Raw genomic sequence first — 22,426 nt, forward strand, 5'->3', positions numbered from 1 at the left:
CGTTAACCGAAACAGCTGTTCCACTCCGCCCTTCTCCTCAGGTCATCGAACACCGAGGGGTTTCAAGAGCGCCGCTCATCCATAGAACAAGCACGCATCACTTCCTCCCCCACTTCCTGCGTGATTTACTGAGGTAGGCGGCTAGCGCTGCCCAGAGACTATTATTATTATTATTATTATTATTTTGTGTGTGTGTTCTAACTTCTCTCATCCCAGCTGATCATCATCATGCATGTATTGGTATGAAGATAATATGACATCCCAGGATCCAGTTGTCATGGAAACCTAAACAGCCTAGAGCAGTGAGGCTTTTCAGTAACAGGGAACTCGTCCCTGCTTGTGCCTTTATGCTGTCCTTACTTCTTATCCTCAGAGATAAAGTTCCCAGCCTGCCTGCCTGCCTGCCTGCCTGTCTGTCTGTCTGTCTGTCTGTCTGTCTGTCTGTCTGTCTGTCTGTCTGTCTGTCTGTCTGTCTATCTGAATAGGAAGGGTCATTGTTGTGGGAGGTCAGCAGTGTTGCAGCAGGCCAGCAAGGAACCAATCACATTAGCCCTTCCTCGGACCCCACTTCCCCCTGCCATAACCACATATATATGAGAGGCAGAGCCGGGAAGCTAATATCCAATTACCCCGGGGTGGGTGTGGAGTCAGGGGCAGCTTGTTAGTGTGGAAATAACACACTCCTGGGCTGCAGCCTCCTGATGAAAACAGCTCCCCGTGAAATCAGGCTGAAAACAGCTCCCAGTGAAATCAGCTGAATTGATGAAATGAAATGAAATGCAGCGTCTGCTCATATTAGCTGCCTTCACATCGGCTGCAGGCTGCTGTCCACGGTCCTGTATGTTCACCATCGAGTAATAAAGCAAACTTTTATTGCTGCAGCACAAAGTGTGTGTGTGTGTGTGTGTGTGTGTGTGTGTGTGTGTGAGAGAGAGAGAGAGAGAGAGAGAGAGAGAGAGAGAGTGAGAGAGAAAGAGTGAGAGAGAAAGAGAGAGAGAGAGAGTTCCCCCAACCTAAATGAGATTTGAACAGCCCAGAAATATCCGTGTCCTATGAGAATATTAGCCACATTGTGGCTAAAATGGAAATGAGAAAAAAAATTGATCTGGAGATAGTGACACGCCAGAGGTAGAAAATAAACGTAGAAGGAATAAACGTAGAAGGGGGCAAAAATCGAAGTGTGAAAGGTAGACAGGAAAACAGATTCACACACATGGTTGGGTATACAGTAGGGGCCCAGATAATATTTTGGGGGGTAGAAAGTAACCATGTAGATTTCAAACATGTGGTCAGTTTATCACTAATGCAAACAATAACACCTGTTTGTATATCTGCTACCACGTAATGGGAGATGGCCGTGCCAAGGCTGTCCTGTGACAGCCCTACTCCCACCATGATAAAGAGGGACTTCATTCATAACACCTCTAATACTAGCTAAGGTGGTGGCAGTCAAGCAAGAGTGTATGGCTGATCACTAGATGTCTAGCTAGCTAACTTTTTAAGAAGGTATATTTACTGATATTTTATTTATTTAGACCCAGTTGTTCTTGGCTGAAATGTGTATTGGACAACACAACGTCCTCACAACTAGCAATGATTATTAGCCAATTGTCTACAGTTGTGTCAAACCCAGGAATTGCGTCCGCTATTAGCTGTGATGCTAATTTTCATTAACTCCATTGACTTATGCTAAAAACGTTAGCAAACTTAAAGTCCGCTAGTTTTGGCATTAAAAGAACAATTATTTTTGGCCTGGCAGGGGTTCTCATTACAGTTATAGGGGAAACATTGCATAATAGGGTTAGGGTTATCCATAGTTAGAGTGAGAGGCGCTGATGGATGTGGAGGAGCGGTATTTATCAAAGGTACAAGAAGTCTCTTCTACATTCTAAACATAGACACAGACATGAGAGGACGAGCGCCAATTGAATAATCTAATTTACCATTATAGTTAGGACTTCCTGAGCTAGATAAGATATAAGGCCTGGGATAGGATAGGAGAGAGCCATGAGTTGGGAAATTGTTTTTCTAATAGGAAGATAGGATTTATCCTATCTCTGAAACCAAAGATAAGATAGTATGGTACATGGTAAATGGACTGCACTTACATTTATATAGCACTTTTATCCTAAGCGCTTTACAATGAAGGCCTCTCTTTCACCCATTCACACACACACCAATGGCGGCAGCTGCCATGCAAGGTGCTAGCCTTTTCATTGGGAGCAATTTGGGGTTCAGTGTCTTGCCCAAGGACACCTCGACACTAGGACAAGCAGTTAGGATATTTTTCTGTAATGAGGCCACAGCATCTCTTCTCTGGGTGGCCATTTTGGTCCTGAGTGAAGGACAGCAGGGCTGAAGATGGTCCGTCTGATTACATTTATCTTTGTCCTCCCTCGACTGATAGGAGCTATTCAGACCCTCAGAGATTCAGCCCCGGCCTCTGTCCCTGACTCACCTCCTGATGGGGGGCGGTCACATGCACCCACACACAGTAGTGCTCCCCTGGTGGCGCCGGGCGGGGCCCGAGGCCGAGGGAGCGGCCATGACAGCGCAGAACATCCCGTCTCCCCACCGTCACCCTTCAGCGGAGCCCCCAGTCTTAGACACTCTCCTGACAGCAGCGCGGCGCTGGCTGACAATCACCTCTACGACAGGCGACGCAGCCCGCCCTCCCTCCCTCCCTCCCTCCCTCCCTCCCTCCCTCCCTCCCTCCCTCCTTCCCTGAGTCCCTCCTTCCCTGAGTCCCTCCCTCCCTACCTCCCTCCCTCCCTCCCTTCCTCCCTCCCTACTTGCACGTGAGCGTGAGCGGTTGAGGGTGTTGGCCAGGTGACAGGGTTCAGGGTCTTGGCCAGGTGACAGGGTTGAGGGTGTTGGCCAGGTGACAGGGTGGAGGGTCTTGGCCAGGTGACAGGGTTGAGGGTGTTGGCCAGGTGACTGGGTGGAGGGTCTTGGCCAGGTGACAGGGTTGAGGGTGTTGGCCAGGTGACAGGGTTGAGGGTGTTGGCCAGGTGACAGGGTTGAGGGTGTTGGCCAGGTGACAGGGTTGAGGGTCTTGGCCAGGTGACAGGGTTGAGGGTGTTGGCCAGGTGACAGGGTGGAGGGTGTTGGCCAGGTGACAGGGTGGAGGGTGTTGGCCAGGTGACAGGGTGGAGGGTGTTGGCCAGGTGACAGGGTTGAGGGTCTTGGCCAGGTGACAGGGTTCAGGGTCTTGGCCAGGTGACAGGGTTGAGGGTCTTGGCCAGGTGACAGGGTTGAGGGTCTTGGCCAGGTGACAGGGTTGAGGGTGTTGGCCAGGTGACAGGGTTCAGGGTCTTGGCCAGGTGACAGGGTTCAGGGTCTTGGCCAGGTGACAGGGTGGAGGGTGTTGGCCAGGTGACAGGGTGGAGGGTGTTGGCCAGGTGACAGGGTTCAGGGTCTTGGCCAGGTGACAGGGTTCAGGGTCTTGGCCAGGTGACAGGGTTCAGGGTCTTGGCCAGGTGACAGGGTTGAGGGTGTTGGCCAGGTGACAGGGTTGAGGGTGTTGGCCAGGTGACAGGGTTCAGGGTCTTGGCCAGGTGACAGGGTTGAGGGTGTTGGCCAGGTGACAGGGTTGAGGGTGTTGGCCAGGTGACAGGGTGGAGGGTGTTGGCCAGGTGACAGGGTGGAGGGTCTTGGCCAGGTGACAGGGTGGAGGGTCTTGGCCAGGTGACAGGGTTGAGGGTCTTGGCCAGGTGACAGGGTTCAGGGGCGTATTTAGCATGTAGCCTCCCTTCCTTCCTAGCCTGGCTTGCTTTCACTAGATCATTCTCTCTCTCCCTCTCTCTCTCTACCGGTCTCTCCTTCCCTTTCTCTCTCTACCTCTCCCTTTCTCTCTACCTCTCTCTCTCTCCCTCTGTCTCTCTCCCTCTCTCATCCTCTCTCTCATCCTCTCTCCCAACCTCTCTCTCTCTCTCCCTCTCTCATCCTCTCTCCACCTCTCTCTCCCTCTCCCTCTCTCTCTGGTTCTTGACTCTGCAGCAGCACTGAGGGAGATGGATTGCCTTTCTGTGCTCCTGCTCTCTCTCTCTCTCTCTCTCAATCTCTCTCTCTCTCTCTCTCTCCCTCCCTCTCTCTCTCTCTCTCTCTCTCTCTCTCTCTCTCTCTCCTTGCCGAGGCCTTATCTGTCTGTATGTTTTAATGGGTGTGCTGAGAATACCAAGTACCTGCTTTGCCAGGGTGTGTAATTATCTGGCCTGCTAGGCTGCCCCATGCTCCCCCAGCCCACCCTCTCCCTGCCTGGCCCCACTCTGCCCGCACACACACACACACACGCCCAAACACACACACACGCCCAAACACACCCACACACACCCCCACACACACCCCCACACATGCCCAAACACGCACAAACACACGCACACACACTCACCACAGCAATGCACCCCTGACCCATTGGTCTGAACGCTGTATTCCTGGAGCCCTGGGATGCAGCTGCTCTCAGAAGCGTTACCATGCAGACTGTGGTGTGATGCAGGATGTTGCTCCCCCATAAACACAATCAGAGATCAATGATCCATCTTTCTTTTTACTGACACGTGAGGCCGAGACAATAGACCACACTGCAGTATTAACACTAACCTCTAAAGCTGAGGCAATACACACCTTACTTACAGAACGCTTCACAAACACACACATTTCTTCCAAACACACATTTCTTACCGTTTACAAACACACAACTAACTTCACACTTAGAACATATTCCAAAATATCTCTTTGGCTGTTCGTGTGGGAGAACCCACTTAAGAATCTTTTGTGGTTCCTTTAATTGGTTCAAGCTAGAGCGTTGGTGAAATGGATCTACCTGGGATCGTAGATGGTTCCTAGGGCTTTCTTGAGGCTCCTCCCATGGGGGTGGACCAGGAATCCATGTTTAAGAGCACAGACTCCTGACTCGCTTCAGGCTCAAAACAGTTACAGCTGCAGCCTTCTCCTCCGGCTGAGTCTGAACTGGAGAGATATGCATATCCTGTCTTTGATTGGTCGAGTGGCTTCTTAACATTATGCTGGCCGGAGCGGCCCTGTAGAGGAAGTGAGTGAATGCTTGGATGCTCTCTGCGCCTTCATCCCTGAACACGAGCAGAGCCAGGCGGGGTGGGAGAGATGCAGAGCCAGGCGGGGTGGGAGAGATGCAGAGCCAGGCGGGGTGGGGTGGGAGAGAGAGCAGAGCCAGGCGGGGTGGGAGAGAGAGCAGAGCCAGGCGGGGTGGGAGAGAGAGCAGAGCCAGGCGGGGGGGGAGAGAGAGCAGAGCCAGGCGGGGTGGGAGAGAGAGAGAGCAGAGGATGAGAACGGAGGAGGGTCTTCCAGAGCCAGGAGAGAGAGCGGAGGAGGAGAAGGGAGGAGGGTCTTCCAGAGCCAGGAGAGAGAGCAGAGGAGGAGAAGGGAGGAGGGTCTTCCAGAGCCAGGAGAGAGAGCGGAGGAGGAGAAGGGAGGAGGGTCTTCCAGAGCCAGGAGAGAGAGCGGAGGAGGAGAAGGGAGGAGGGTCTTCCAGAGCCAGGAGAGAGAGCGGAGGAGGAGAAGGGAGGAGCATGTCTCCAGAACACGCTGGTGTCTCTTTTGATCTGAGGGACGGCTGAACCGCAGCCTGCCAGTCCTTTACCGGTTGCCATAGTGATTAGAGATGCTCCCATGGATCGGCAGGTGAGCGGAATTGGCTGAACGGCCGATCAGTCTCTCTCTCTCACTCACACACACACACACACACACACACACACACACACACACACACACACACACACACACACACCATACTGTAACCCCTTTGATGACACTAGGCTACCCCTCCCACTCCCCAGCCACAAATGCTCCAGACAAGCACACACACACACCCAGACAAGCACACACACACACCCAGACAAGCACACACACACACCCAGACAAGCACACACACACATCCAGGTAAACACACACACACACACCCAGGCAAGCACACACACACTTCCAGGCAAGCACACACACACACACACCCAGGCAAACACACACACACATCCAGGCAAACACACACACACATCCAGGCAAGCACACACACACATCCAGGCAAGCACACACACACACATCCCTCCATGTAAACGCACACACATCCCTCCATGTAAACGCACAGATCAGGGAGCAGTTCTGCAAGCCAGCAGTTCTGCATCCTTGTTAATGAGTCTGGATCGATCCCACGGCCGGGCCTGAGAGTGATACCGGGCCAAAGAGGCGTCCAGAGACACACGATAATCAATGTGAATATGGAGATAATCAGGCAGATTGTACCTAATGTGTTGGGTGGTGTGTGTACAGTATTGAGCCCTATCGTCCCTCGGGGCTATTTGAGCAGATCGATGGGAGATGGTCGTTGTCTCTGTGGTGTTAAGGCTCTTTGATTTCTGCTCCGAGAGAAAAGCTCATGTTGATGTCTGGAAGTGTAACGGGTACAAGACAGGAAGATGACACACATGGGCTGCAAAACAACAGACTGATGAAGGTAAATCATATTGTATTGTAACTATGTTGTCAGTCTTTGTGTGAGGGGTGGTTCAGATGGTAGATGAATTACTGAAGACTTGCTGTACATTGAAAGAGACTAATTGGCTGATTCCCATATATTTCTCTCTGTCTACTAATAAGGGTTTGTGCTGGGAGCTGATGTGTGCTGGGAGCTGGTGTGTGCTGGGAGCTGGTGTGTGCTGGGAGCTGATGTGTGCTGGGAGCTGATGTGTGCTGGGAGCTGGTGTGTGCTGGGAGCTGATGTGTGCTGGGAGCTGGTGTGTGCTGGGAGCTGGTGTGTGCTGGGAGCTGATGTGTGCTGGGAGCTGATGTGTGGGGAGAGATGCACTCCACTGACTAATCCTCTCTTGGACGTCGCCTTCCTCTCCTCACTGGAGGGACAGTGCAGCACTTACACACGTTTTTCACACGCGCGTTTGTGTGTGTACTCTGTGTGTGTGTGTGTGTGTGTGTGTGTGTCTGTGCGCACACGTGCATGTGTGTAATTAGTAACCGTAAGGTTTGAGGTCTCCCCCACCCTCACAATCTACCCACCCAGACCCCCACCCTCACACTCTACCCACCCAGACCCCCACCCTCACACACTACCCACCCAGACCCCCACCCTCACACTCTACCCACCCAGACCCCCACCCTCACACACTACCCACCCAGACCCCCACCCTCACACACTACCCACCCAGACCCCCACCCTCACACACTACCCACCCAGACCCCCACCCTCACACTCTACCCACCCAGACCCCCACCCTCACACTCTACCCACCCAGACCCCCACCCTCACACTCTACCCACCCAGACCCCCACCCTCACACACTACCCACCCAGACCCCCACCCTCACACTCTACCCACCCAGACCCCCACCCTCACACACTACCCACCCAGACCCCCACCCTCACACACTACCCACCCAGACCCCCACCCTCACACACTACCCACCCAGACCCCCACCCTCACACACTACCCACCCAGACCCCCACCCTCACACACTACCCACCCAGACCCCCACCCTCACACTCTACCCACCCAGACCCCCACCCTCACACACTACCCACCCAGACCCCCACCCTCACACACTACCCACCCAGACCCCCACCCTCACACACTACCCACCCAGACCCCCACCCTCACACTCTACCCACCCAGACCCCCACCCTCACACTCTACCCACCCAGACCCCCACCCTCCTCACTGTGCTAGAGGAACGCTTATTCATGGTTCCAGTGGGCCCTTATATCACACCACTGCCCTCTGCCCCCCCCCCCACACACACACACACATCACACACACACACACACACACACATATATATTTATATACATACTTACACAATCCAGTGGCAGTGGGTAGAGTCTGTAATTCCCTCCTGCAATGCAGAGAAACAAAGACAGGTCTGATTCATATTGTCTGAACCTCTTGGTAATTACTGTGCTTGAGGAATCACTGTGGTCAGAGATAATCAGAACTCTCTGGGCGCTGCGGAGGGAAGCAGAGATAAACATGCTATTGAGCTGGGCTGCTTCCCTGATGGATGGAACAAAGTCTTTAAAAATGGGGATACATTCGACCCTAACAATTATAGAGGATCTGTGTCCTCAGCTCACACTAGCAGCTAAATATGTTTTCTCTTGCCACACCAACAGAGCACCTGTTCAATGTCCTTGTACATACATTGTTGGTTTGATTGTTTGATTGATTGATTGTGTTAGGGTTTGAGGCTGGTGGAGGTAGGACCCAAAAGCAGACGGCAGGCAAGCAGCTCAGGTTCAAAATATAGGCTTTAATATCCAAAATAAACACCGGGAGGAAACGCAGGGGAAACACGCACTAACATTGACAATGAACCAACAGAACAAAGGAAACAGGAGGGCATATATACTCTGGGAGAACAATCAAGGAACAACGTACAGGTGTGCAACAATACATAACGAGACACAGGTGCGTGTGTCCCCGCGAGGGATTCCAACAAGACACCAACACAAGGACAGAGGAACAAGGACACAAGGGAAGGGAACAAGGCTGGGACAGGGAAAGGGACCGGGCAGAAAACTAGAGGGGGGAACTAGAGGGCCAGGAGAGGAGGGACTGGAGTGACGTGAGACAAGTGAGGGGACAGGTGTCTAGAGCTGGGGCTGGGAGGACACAAACCAACATAGAAGACAAGACAATGAACACAAGACCAAACACACAAGGAGGCAGAACAAAACCAAGTGACAATGTGGACAATGTGACCAAAGTGTACAATAGTCTCTGGGGGTAGTTCAGGGGCAGTCACTGGGAGAGGAGGTGCTCAGGGTCCAGGAGGGTCCAGGAGGGTCCAGGGGTTCAGGGTGAGGAATCCAGGCCGGGAGCAGGGGGTGAGCAGGGCGAACCAGGGGTCCGGGGCAGGGGCGAGGGTCTGGACCGGGAGCAGGGGGTGAGCAGGGCGAACCAGGGGTCCGGGGCGAACCAGGGGTCCGGGGCAGGGGCGAGGGTCTGGACTGGGAGCAGGGGGTGAGCAGGGCGAACCAGGGGTCCAGGGCAGGGGCGAGGGTCTGGACCGGGAGCGAGCAGAGTGGACCAGGGGTCCGGGGCGAACCAGGGGTCCGGGGTGAACCAGGGGTCCGGGGCAGGGGCGAGGGTCCAGACTGGGAGCAGGGGGTGAGCCGGGGCGGACCCGGCCCGAACCATAACAGATTGTTTGATTGATTGATTGATTGATTAACTTATCATTTGTCATCTCATTCTAGTTCTATAAGCATTACGTTCCTCAGAGGGTTCTCCCACAGGGACCAGAGAGCTTGTCATGGTTCTAGGCATACGCGCAGTTTGACTTTTTGATCAGGGGGGGCAGTCAGTCCCAGCCCCCCCCCCATCAAATAGGGATTATAGTGGTATAAATACGAGCCCTGCACGGACATTGGAATGCGCATATTCTGTTACAGCTGCATGATTGACCCACAACATTTAAAAACATAGTGCTTATTATTTCCAATATCCACGTTTCGTTCAACTGCGCCTCCGCTGCGCCGTCCATTAGCACAGAAATTTGGAATTCGTTTCAATATAGCCCAGGCCTACTTCAAACAATATTTTCCAATAAATTCTTCCAAAAACTAAAACGGAATGTATGCTACGCCTTTCATGCTTCAATGTCGGGATGTGTCATTATAAACAGCGTAGAATCCAGCAATTGCCTCTTCACATGTAGCCTATCTGCATTTATATCAAAGAATAATCACCAAAAGAATAATAGTGCGTACATAATCGATTTGACAACTGGACAATGGATACGTTGCACAGATATGCAGTATCCAGTTCGTTCATGGCTAGCAATGGTAGGCCTACAGCTATGGGATTAGCTCATGTTTGGGTTGCTGTCAGAGCTGCCACTCTTATGTTGCTATAGCCTACAATTATCAGAACAATGTGAACATTCAGTTGAAAGTTTTCCATCCACCCATAACTGGATGAGGAATCAGCACAATCAATTCTCACGCAAGCAGGAGCCGTTCAGTGCATTTCTCTGATCCGGCCGCAACCCGGTCTCTAGAAGACATGTTTTGGACGCGTTGCAGACAGTTTGCGCATCTGGCCACCAGGGGGGGCAGTGCCCCCCCTTGCCCCAGCCAATCTGCGCGCCTGCTTGTCAGTGATCTTGTGGATGAGAAAATTAGGTCATCGGTGAGCAGCCTTATGGTAAGACCCCGTGAAGGTTCCAGTAATATTCGTTCACTTAGTCATAAGGACAATCGTCAGTCTGATAAACCTTAACTCTTCTAGAGGGATTTTCTGTTGCATTTCTCTTAACAGTAGTTTACGGTTTGTATAAAACTATTTTGTTGCCATTTAAAGCACCACAAGAAGAGGGGCGGAGCACCAACTCAGTTGTCAGGTTACAGTCTTCGTTGACATGGGTGAGTGGTCATTTGACCTTAAACACACAGGATGGGTAGTGTACAGATGTTTTCACTGATCCTGTCACTGACACTCACCCCAGTTCTTTCCTTTTAAAATCAATGAAAGAAGGTGCACTTTAAGCATACTTAAAGCAGAATATAGAGACACAGAGCTACTATTAGAATTTTTAATCAAAAAGACACTACACCAAGTGCTACTGGCTTCTTTTATTTGGTCAAAGGCATAACACTCAAGATACAGTACCAACTCATTTGATTGAATCTCAGTACAAACAAATAATGTACAGTGAGTCAAGTCCTGTTTTACTAGTTTGCTTTGTGTCCAGAAAGAAGCAACACCACCACCCAAACCTGGCCTTAAGAGGACCCTGTGGGTGCTGGATGAATGGTAATACTGATGAACCCAAACCTGGCCTTAAGAGGACCCTGTGGGTGCTGGATGAATGGTAATACTGATGACCCTGTGGGTGCTGGATGAATGGTAATACTGATGACCCTGTGGGTGCTGGATGAATGGTAATACTGATGAGTCTAACCCATGAGTTCAGAGCAATGTGGTGGACATTGCATTATCTGGCTATAGTTACTGGGTACAAAACAAATTAAGCCTTGAATGAAGAAATGTTCTAAATTGTTCTTACATTGTGTATTATTTTAGTCATGAATTTGGCATAATTAAAGGCCAGGAAACCTTTTATAGAAAGGGACTCTGAGAACCAGGTTTGAACGAAAACAACTGGACAGTTTGTCTCAGGATCTTCAGATAATTAACACAATATAGTTAATCAAACGCACTTGAATTTAAGTAGTATGCAACCAATTCTGAAAAAACAACATAACACTGACTTTATATGAAGACTTCACATGTCTGGGTAGAAATACAAAACTATATTATATACCCAGGTTATTCTCACTTTCTGTACACAGCATGACAAATGGGGAAAAATAGCTTTTCGTGTTCATTTCTGGAGACTGTTGTCAAATAATTAAAAATCATGAGATATATTATAGCAGTTAAACCCTATTGATTCAAAATACTTGTATACCCTCCCAAACCAAGAAGTCTGTATCTACAAACACAGGACTCCTCACCTCAGATAAAACAGTGAATAACCTTTTTTACAAATGAAATACTGCATTCACATTGCATACAAAAGATAGAATGGTGGCTTACTATAAACAACAATCTGCCACTTAACAGTAGATGGCTCAACATGGGCTTTGTCCCATGATCAAAATGTAAAAAATAAAATACAAAATAATAATCCAGTAATGTAGCCGACAAACACTGCCACTTATACTTCAGAAGAGAAAAGTACAGCAGTACAACAATCAATACTGTAAAGGTCAGGTGTTCATTCAGAGTGCCACATTATCACTGATGTTCATCCACAGATAGAGCACGTTATCTCTTGATGAACACCTGTCCAATCAGATGCCAATGTGACAAAAAGTCCCTTTTGCTGAGTTTTAACAAGTAACAGGCGTGTTGAACCTGTGGTCTGAGGTCTACAGTTGAAACTAAAGTAGGTTCACTGCTTAAGTCTGAAAACCTCTGCAAAAACCCACTAAATAAAGACTAACTAATCTATATCAGCACATTCAAACCTCAAACACCTCCTCCCTACTGTGGGGCTGCTGTAGTTAACACTGCAGCTACTGCTTAAATACAGATAAACAGAGGAAAAACAGAATTTGGAAATCCATTGCCTTGCAGGTAGAACTGAAAATACTCAGATCAGGTCTGTGGGTGTGGAGGATTACCTCAGCTTTTGGCCAAACAGAGCGCCAAAACGCCCCAGCAGAATCCAGTGTCTCAAACAAACATTTAAAAAAAGAAATAGTCTTTAGTCACAGCAGCATTAGAATGACCTGTGGACCAGTTGGGTGCAGTTAGTCCCAGGCAGGCCTGGAGAAGCCCATGGGCTGGACGCTGAAGTGTGCCCATGGTAGAGGGCGCCCGGGTGGTCAGGGGTGGGGTTAAAGTGGGGGTCTACGTACCCTACCTCTGGGTCAGGAAAGTAGGGCTGAGAGGGGGGCCTCACAAATCCCCCTGACATAACCTCTGGGTGGCGGCCGAGATCTGGCAGCGTCCTGAACACAGGCGGTCCAGGGAGGGCTCCGAACCCCTGGGTCTGTGCTCGGATGTATAGCTGGTGAGAAGGGTGCCCCCGGGGTTCAGGGTTCAGGTCAGGGCTGGTTCCAAACCCATCCGAAACAGCATAGTAGGGGTCAGAGGTCATCCTGTGGGCCTGAGGTTGGGGTGGGTAGGTATTGGGCGGTGCCTCGTACCCATGTGACCCGGAGCGGAAGTGGTCAGGGGAGGGCTGTGTGGGTTCCCACTGTGCCCTGTACCTCATCTTGTAGAACTGCAGCCGAGGCTCCGCAGCTACGCCACCCATATTAACGCTGGCGTTGGCCCTGTAAACACCCATGTGGCCGTCGTAAAGGGCCGGGTCACCCGTATGAAAGTCCATGTCACGCCTCTGAAGGACCGCGGCATCCCCGTAGTCCCGGTGCCGTGTATGGTACTGCAACGGAGGCTGGTTCGTGTAGTACTGTTGCTGGGGAGAGTAGGACTCCCTGTTGTTCTCCTCTACCTCCGCCTTCATCACCTCAACCCTCAACCCAACACCCCTCTGGATCTCTGATCTGTACAGCTCTTCTTCCTCAGTGTACCTACGGGCAGTTGTGCTTTCGTCTGCATGGTACAGACGGTCAGTTTGTCCTTCTCCTGAGTGATATTGACGATCGCCTGCCTTTTCTTCCTCACGGTGGAAGCCGTCGGTAATCCTTTCTCCTGAACGGCACTCACTGTCAATCGGCCATTCTCTTGAAGGGTAGCGGTTGTCAGTTAGCCATTCTCTTGAAGGGTAGCGGTTGTCAGTTAGCCATTCTCTTGAAGGGTACCGATTACTGGCTAGCCTTTCTCCGGAATGGTACGGATGTTCAGTTGACCCCTCTCTTGTAGCCAGCGGTGGATTGGTGGGCCCCTCGTCCTCACCGGCAGAGTAGCTGTCAGGGAAAAGCTGCGGCCTGTCAATGTTCAAGGTCACACTGACATTGGCTAGTCCGCCGCTGCTAGTGGTGCTTTCACCGTTGCCGAAATAACGACCGTCAGTGGCGCCGTCCTGCTCTCCCGGCTGCCGGTGGTCAGTGAGCGTGTCCTGGTCTGCAGTTTGAAGGAATGGGAGTCCGCCACTAGGGGGTGGCGTTGGACCACAATCCACCTCTGAGCTGATGGACTGGGGTTGGCCGGAGGGGCTCGGCGGGAAGTCAGGCGTGGGAGGGTGCTCAAGGGAGGGGTCCTGGCTGAAGGATGTCCTCTCCAGCAGAAGGGGGCCGTCCGTTAGAGACAGGCTTACCTTGAACACCGGCTCACAGCATTGCACCTCCACTGGCCTTTTCTTCTTTCTCCTGACCTCAGTAGCTGGCCTGGAGCTGGCGGGGTCATGCTGCTGTGGCATCGACGCATGCCGCTTTAGTGACACTCCTTGATCTTTGACCTTTGTTGCATCATGGCCCGTTTCTGAGACTGAGAAAGGGGTGAAAGAGAGAGAAGGAGAGAGGGATGTCAAGAGCGAGTTAGAGGGATGGAGAGAGAGAAGGAGGGAGGGGTGTAGAGAGAAGAGAATTAGAGGGTTGGAGAGAAGGAAGGGGATGTACAGAGTTAGGGGGATGAGAGAGAGAAGAGAACAGAGAGATAGAAGAGAGAGAGAGAGAGAGAGAGATAAAAAGAAGGTACATCGGGAGGTCTGTAAATGTACTGCATGTCTTGCCCTTCACGTGTTAAACCCAACACAACCACAAGGAGGATTTGGAGGGGTCACTTACTGCTGGAGGGGTCACGTTACTGCTGATTTTGGGTTACTATAAGGTCCACTTACCTGGTATATCTTCCCTATTCTGTTTCACTGTTCCTGATCTTGCCACCTCACTGAAACCAAACTTCAACATGTCCACACCTGAGAGAGAGAGGGAGAGAAAGACATACACACACACAACAACGGAGTGACAAGGAAGGGAGAGAACAAGAAATATAGAACGACAGTACATAAAAAAGGCGATGGAACCAGGTTCAGGAGAGAGGAGTTAAAGACAATCCTCCAGTAGATGAAGGAGTTGGGGGAGAGAGAGAGAGACGTACACCATTTAAAGAGAGAAAAGCGGGTTACAGATGCAGTATTTTAATATCCAGCCATTGTTGATACTTTACATACAGTCACACACAGGTTCAAACTTCCAGCACAGGCAATGAGAGAGAAAAGCACACAGCCATACCAGAATATCTGCAGGTTTCAGCAAGGTCAATTTAAGACTTTTTAAGACCTTTTTAATGCCACAATGCAATTTAAGGCCATATTTACAAAAAATATATGGACGGTGAGACCAAATGCCCAAGAACATATTTTTAATAAGTAAAATCGGCAGATTATGACACTTGGATCAGATTTATATTTGAAACTGATTTAATCATTATATATTTTGGGGAACAAAACGACTGTTATCAGTGCTTTGATCCATCAATTCCTGTGATGGATTTTTCCATTAAATGTGTAAAACCATTCTCTTTATTGTGTAATCATGATTGTATTATGATATATGCTGTTAAAGAGTTAACATGTACTTCCTGGGTCAGTATGAAATACCGACTGTGCAATGAGGGAGCTTGTTTGAGCTCTGTTTGAGCTTGCTCAACTTTGAGCAGACAATCCATCTGTGTGGTCAGACCATTCTAACCAGGTTGTGATATGAACTCTAGTATCACCCTAGGCTGAGCATTCACCCGATACGGTTACAGAGTCCTGGGGGGAGTTGTCAACCATGGTGTTTAAAAAAGGAGAACTTTGTGACCCTGTATTGAGCTGGTCTCCTCATTTGCAAAAATCATATAAAAGCAATTCTGTTTGTGCTCGTTGATTAATCTCAGTCTGCAGACGTGACTGATAACGCGTGGTGGGTGTCCATAGATCTCCCATGACATTCCTCATTCTAATAAGATTCATGGCCCCTCTAGCAGGTCATATACTGTACTGTAGAGGGCAGAGAAAACGTTTTTTTTTCCAGATATGAAAGGTAATAGTTCTACAGTATGCATTATAATACGATTGGTAAAGATAGTGTTGTGGTTTCCAGTTGGACCAGTGGAATAAAGATTTATTGGTGGTTGACATCTAGTGAAGTACTCGCTGTTTAGGCCAGAATAATGTCCTTGGTGTACAGACAGTCTCTGGTTTCTGGCAAAACACCCTGTTTGGTGAACTCTGAGCTCCCTGTCTGACTTCCTATTAAAAGTATTAAAGCTACATCAATAGCACTAGAGCAGATGTAAGTCAAATATTAATAAGTCAAGTGTGATGGCAAATATAGGCCTTAGAGCCCATCATCAGTAAGACTCCTCTGTGTCATAGTTGATCAATACAAAATGTGCACCGTCTGTGTCATCTCAACTGAATGGAAAGTCACTGTGCATAGACAAAGATGATTGTTTTGGGTTAACCATTTGATTTGACTACTGTAGAGGCCTTGTATCCAAGGCCTTCATCCTGCTACGAGCTTAGTTATGAATAACAAAGTCTTTATTATGACGATATACATTCTGAAACTGATGATGCGTGTGTGCTATTTTGCTGCCGGAAGTCTGTGTGTAGAGTAAGAACCGTACTGCTATGAGCTACTGGCGAGGCCAGCTGTAAAGAGGAATAAATAACAAAGTCTTTATCTGTGTGTTGATGGTTGTTCTGACCTGGCTTACTAAGGTCACTATACAATGCCACCTGTATAAGAATTAGGGCTGGGTATCGATTCGAATTTCAAGAATCGATTCGATTCCGATTCACAAGGTTCAGAATCGATTATCACGATTCAATTCGGTTAGTTACTAAAACCTGTTTTTTATAGCTGTAACCTTAATTACATGACTGCCAAGTTATGCAACACATCAACACTAGGGCTGGGTATCGATAGTGATTTCCAAAAATGAATGAGTGAATGAATTAAACTATTCATTCCTTCATTTATTCATTCATTCATTCATTCAATAAAAGATCGATTTTGGGATTCATTAATCGATTCTGAATCATTTGATTCAGAATCGATTAATCTTTTTTTTTTTTTTTACCCAGCCCTAATAAGAATGCCTGGATGCTCTGAGTGACCAGGACTCCCTGCTGTCCCTCGCACTGTGTGCATTGAGTGTCGCTGTTAAAAACACTTTGTGACCTTTAGCTAGGTAGTCTACAGCGCCAGTGGCTATTGGTGGATTACAGTAGATGGTGAGAGCTACAGTGCACTGACTATTGAAACTGTGATTCTCTTACATTAGGCTGTGCGAGCCTTATATAAAAGAAAAATGACTGATGATTATCATTGTGTCCTGTTCTGTAAATCTGGATGTTTTCATCACTCTCTCACCTCACCTACCAGCAATCTCTTATGCTATCTCATTGTCGGATTATCATGAAAAAATGTCAATATCTTTACCTTTCTTTTGCTTGTAATGTTGTTATTGCACATTGCAAATGAAACATTCAACAATTTGACAAATGCATGGAAGAACGAGTTTAGCCGGTAATAATGATGTCATGTGTGATACTGCAGCTCTGAGGCGTGTTGAGCATGAAGGCCTGGTTTTCTGTAGAACCAGATCGGTTTGTTTTGAGAACGCGAAACACCCCTTCACATCAAGAACATCACAAATCTACATCCATTCACCAATTCTTTAACAGCCCCTCTATACAACACAGAGTAGTGCTCTGTAATTAATTTATTAAGACTAAGACAATTTAAGACTTAAGGCCTTTTATTTAGTTAAATTCATTTGACTTAAGACTTTTTAAGGACCTGCAGATACCATAAAAACTCAAATCATACATACCATTTACATCAGAGAGAGGAGAGAGAGAGAGATGGAGAGAGCGATGGAGAGAGCAGGTGATGTACTTACACCACTGGTGTGAGAGAGAGGAGAGAGATGGAGAGAGAGATGGAGAGAGAGACTGAGAGAGATGGTGAGAGCAGGTGATGTTGTACTTACACCACTGGTGTGAAAGAGAGGCAAGAGATGGAGAGAGAGAGAGAGAGGAGAGAGAGATGGAGAGAGCAGGTGATGTACTTACACCACTGGTGTGAGAGAGAGATGGAGAGAGCAGGTGATGTACTTACACCACTGGTAACTGTTCACAACCATTTGGCTGCACAGGGAGGATGATAATCTCATCACCTACAGTAGGAAACGTAACATGATCTGAACATGACATGAGCAGATGACAGCGGGAGGGTGGGGTGGAGAATGGGAGGAGCTGAGCCTCTGACTGTCCCCGTCTCCACACGAGAACTTACAGGAGTGTGTGTGTGTGTGTGTTACCTGTACTTGTCCCCTCCCTTCCTCTCTCTCCAGTTCCCTGGCAGCTGATTGCAGATGTTGACTGATATCTGGCCCTGCCTTCATTCCCTCCAAACACTCAGCGTGATATTTCATCTACAGGCGCCCGCAACACACAGACACACAACGCGTGAAACAACACATGCACTTCTCCCAGCATCTACGGCACAGTGGTACTGGGTAATGTTTACTGGTAGTGGCGAGTAACAAGGAAGAAGTAGACTGAACCGACCATGTAGTTGAAGCGGTGGTAGGGGTTAGTCAGGTGATCTAGGATGTCATCATTGGTGGCCTTCGTATCACAGCACCGACACAGGAAACAGTAAGGAGGGCCTTCCATCTCGCTTCTGCACTCCACCACACATGTCAGACCTGATACCGAGCATGAGCACGCACACGCGCACATACACACGCACGCACGCATGCACACACACACACACACACACATTTTCCATTGTGCTCGGCTGTTAGGACACCATTCTGTACAATTCAACACTCACCAATCAATGGCTCGTCCCCTGTGTAACCATGGAGATCCTCTTCACTGATCTCTGATTGTACAATGGCGTTCGGTGAGTCCATCTCTGATTGGGCAGAGACCCTCTGAAAGGAATCCTGCCTTACGTTGGAATGACTGTCGAAGGGGACGGCAGTCGTCTGTGATTGGACCACGATCGCAGGTTTGACGGATCGCTTCTGTGGCGGAAGTACAATTCTCTGCGATTGGGTGGCGTGACGCTCGGACGGAGCAGTGGGATTGTCTGAGCGGTATTTTAAGCGGTATTTTAAATGGTTGCAAAAAAGAAAAGCATAATTTTAAGAGTGCACACAGTGTGTTTAGAAACATGATTGTCTCACAGACACACACTTACGATGTAGTTGAATCTGTGGAGACTGCCCATGATGTGGTTCTTGGCATCATTTTTACTGAGCCGACACTTACACACCTCACACAGGTACACCACCTCCCTGGCACCTGCTTTCACACATTCAATCACACAGCTCAAACCTGCAAGCACATTGCACATCGCAGTCACACAAACACACACACACACACACACACACACGTAAATAACCATGTTCACCAAATTACCACAACATATCCTATTACTATAACATATTACTAAAGCATAACAGATTGGAAACATTCTCGCTCCATCAATCTTACACACGCACACGCGCGTATTCAGTTGTTACTGACCGATAATGGGCTGCAGTCGGTTCTTGTTGTTCAGATACACCTTCAGAGAGTGGAAGAGTAGGCTCTGATCACACACACCTACAGCCAGAGAACACGGTAGTCATACACACACAATGACACACATGGGCACTAAAGCTAAACATTACATACCATGAGGGAATTCATGTAAATGGTAAATTTACCATTTCAGAGCTACAAGACAGGCAGCCTACCTGATATTGACATACTGTACCTTTCGGGGTTCTTTCTGGCGGCATGCTCAACATCATAAGTCACTAAGAACCTACAAGGAAATGGTGATATGACTTGACCTGACACAGCTTGATTTGATTAAGTGGACATAAGAATGAATTGAACTGACTACAACTGAGACTTCAGACTCTGCTTTTATTGTTTTTACTATAGAGGCCTACTACTGTAAAAAGTAATGATGGTCATGTCTTTTTAATGCCCTTGTTGTGCCTTACATTTTTGCCGTGCTTGTGTGTGTTTTATGTATTTAATGTACAGATACAATTAATGAATTTCCACTCAGGATCCATCTATCTAACATAAGAGTCTACTGATTGGCAAGCACTCACCAAAGCCTAGAGCCAAGTCAAGCTAGAAGCCTTCAGTAGAGCCAAGGGATAGCAGTCTGGAATGCCAAAGTGGGACACGGACCGAGGATGTTAAAGGAACACGCCGCCAGGTGGAGCAACTAGCCTAATGTGGAAGAAAATAATCCAATCTTCTCTAATAATCAATAAAGAGAACTTGCGATGACCACCATGGTTTCTCACGGAGACAGAGTGATGGCAACGTCTCTGTCTGAGACAGTCCCAATCAGAGATTTGCATACAATATTACAAGCAATACCAAGAAACACCTGGCTATGATGCATGCAAATGGAGTTGTTTTTAACGGAGAAGAGTTGTCCTGTTTTGAACAGAAGACAAAACAGAACAGGGAGTAACTTCGGTCACAGCTGCCCTAGGAGAGACGGTACTGGGAGGTACAGACACGAGCAAGCAAACAGCATTATTTAAACTTCCTCACGACCACATACCAAACATGCGCGCTCGTAGCAAACTTTTGAAGGAGAATGCTAGGCTAATGGCTAGCTAACAAGGAAATAAGACGCACAAATACATTAGCCACGGATCTAGCTGGCTAGAACAACACTGGATTCTAAGCAAAATGAAAGCCACACTCACTTGTTTGCTCGTAAGTCCTATGCCAGGTGACATTAATTTGACATCATGCCGATCTTGGGGTTAACTGAAGACTGAGCCTCGTCTAACGTTTTGTTAGCTAACGCTCGATTGAAAAGCATTCCGGGCGGCGGGAGGAGGTCAGTGTTATTGACAGACAACCACCACCTACCTGGTGTGAACTTTGATTAAAGTGGCTGGCAGATCTGATCAGAACTCAACAGGGCACATAGCAGATAACACCCACCCGGACAGAAGGGAATCCACGCGCGGCGTCAGAGGGTCTGAATCGGAGGTCGTGTGAAACCGATCAGGACCTCGTGTGAAAATGTAGCAACAAAACAATCCAACAATTAGACCCGGACATGCGAACCTCGAAAGTGATCGCGTCAGTAGATCCAGATGCACCCGTGTGCATGCATGTAGCTCGTGTGCAGTATATTTGTAATGCATAGACTTTTAATAAAAAAAGAACTTCAGGGGAAAAACGGTCGAATTAAGAATGTATTTGAGTAAAGTCAATACAGGGACAAATCTCAGGCAGTGTAGTATATTTTTATACTGTATTATACTGTATTACATCAATACATTTGTATTACTCTCATGTAGTAATCCATTTATTAAGAATAATGAATAAACTTCACTTTAGGTAGAACTGTGTTATTATAACAGGTTAGTGACAACATATGTTCTGTCCTAAAGTCAACATTCCTTTGTCCCTGAGTCAATAAAGATAACACCTCTGAAGAATAAGTCAGTTAGCCTACAGTTGTAACATGATCCCAGGAAGCCCCGTGTCCGAGGAAGGGGGGCAAGAGCTCAGCTGATGCAAAGACCAGTTGACACCTTGACCAGTCAGAACATCAGTTGACCGTTTGTGATCATGTTTATATCCTTGTATGCAAATTGGTTTGTCATGTGATATTTGTCCTGAAGCCAGGACATATAAGCTGGCCGCCTCGTGAAAGAAAGTGGTATTGCCTTAGTTTTGGCCCTGTTAGGCATGCTCAATAAATTGATGATTCGACGATTTTGGCCTCCTTGAAGTTCTGTTTCACAAGAAGAAGATGCATCCGAAATACACTACAGCAGAACTGAAATACAATCCATGAGCAGCAACTTGGCTTTCAGCCAGGGTTCACATGATTCCACATGATCACAATTAACATAAAAGACAATGGACCTCATTCCTGAACGCAGTTAAGAAGAAGTTAAGAAGAAATTTCTTCTCAACTCCACTTACGAAGTTCCCGGGACAATTCTGGCATTCCTGAATGGTTTCTTATCTCGGATTTGTTCAAGAACGCGGAAATGCAGTCGTAGGTAGGCAAGATTGGAGTGCGCCCGTTCGCAAGGGCTGAATTTATGAGAAATCCGAGGTGATTGCGTTCACATCAATTCTACAGACATCCTAGGCTTGAATAATAATCATAATCATAAATACGAGGATATTTGTATCATTTCCAATTACGTTTCACAATCATGATTCTACAAGGCATCGCAGTGTCCTAAAATAAATAAAAGCACTACACAAACACTGCAAATGGCAGTGAATTAATAAATAAGCACTAAACTCAGTCGCTATACTAAGACTCAGCACAACAGCACCTTATATTCCATAGTCGTCAGAATGGACACAATTACATTCTGTAAATAAACGTGAATATCCATAACTAAAATATATCATATGGTCCTACATAATATAGATATAGGGCCTATCAAGATCCATAAGTAGCCTACTCATGCATTTAACTAAACTGTACAATTGAATCTGCTCTCAGCACATCACATCCCTTTCGGCTATATATTTTTCATTTTGTATTAAAAGTCCATATATACTGTCTTGTTTTCTTTTGCTATTTTGTATTGGTTTTTTTCACCTTGCTTAAGCTTAGTGTGCACGTTAGAGCCAGCGGAGAAACGTCTCACTGCTCATTTTATTTTACTGGTATGTTGCATGTGACGAATAAAACGTCGAATTTGCACGTGCTCTGTGCACCAGCTTCACTACTTCCTGAAAGTCACTTGGCTTCTTTATTTCAGCTGAATCCCAAATCGCGCACTTAGGCGAAAGTGCAGAGCACTCGCGGCCTTGTGGCCTTACATGCGCGTTCCCGCTAAGTCCACAAGGGCTCAGGGTAGTTCCAAAACGGAATCGCTAGGTCCACAAGTGCGCCACGCCGCCATTTTGCGCACTGTAACCGCACTTACCGAAAGTCCGCAATTTCACGGACTTAGGAG

At 48.0% G+C, this 22,426-nt stretch overlaps 1 protein-coding gene across 1 annotated transcript; it reads right to left on the minus strand.

Moving 5' to 3' along the window:
• Positions 1-10,618: 10,618 nt before the first annotated feature.
• Positions 10,619-18,403, minus strand: LOC311328898 (uncharacterized protein). Its single transcript, XM_084462796.1, has 6 exons — positions 18,292-18,403; positions 18,024-18,163; positions 17,774-17,887; positions 17,572-17,629; positions 14,295-14,372; positions 10,619-13,942 (listed from the first exon to the last, which is right to left on the minus strand). Exons 1-6 carry the CDS (start codon positions 18,371-18,373, stop codon positions 12,270-12,272), a joined length of 2,145 nt encoding a protein of 714 aa, XP_084318922.1. The 5' UTR covers positions 18,374-18,403; the 3' UTR covers positions 10,619-12,269.
• Positions 18,404-22,426: the final 4,023 nt, after the last annotated feature.

Source organism: Borostomias antarcticus (genome assembly GCF_949987555.1).
Source record: "Borostomias antarcticus genome assembly, contig: scaffold_189, whole genome shotgun sequence".
Classification (NCBI taxonomy): Eukaryota; Metazoa; Chordata; class Actinopteri; order Stomiiformes; family Stomiidae; genus Borostomias; species Borostomias antarcticus.

Excerpts from the sequence above, each read along its gene's own strand:
- LOC311328898 (XM_084462796.1), bottom strand. The coding sequence starts at position 18,373 with ATGGACTCACCGAACGCCATTGTACAATCAGAGATCAGTGAAGAGGAT. Across the intron at positions 18,164-18,291 it reads AGGGGACGAGCCATTGATTG|GTCTGACATGTGTGGTGGAG; the intron begins GTGAGTGTTGAA and ends GCTCGGTATCAG. Across the intron at positions 14,373-17,571 it reads TGTGAACAGTTACCAGTGGT|GTGTGGACATGTTGAAGTTT; the intron begins GTAAGTACATCA and ends TCTCTCTCTCAG.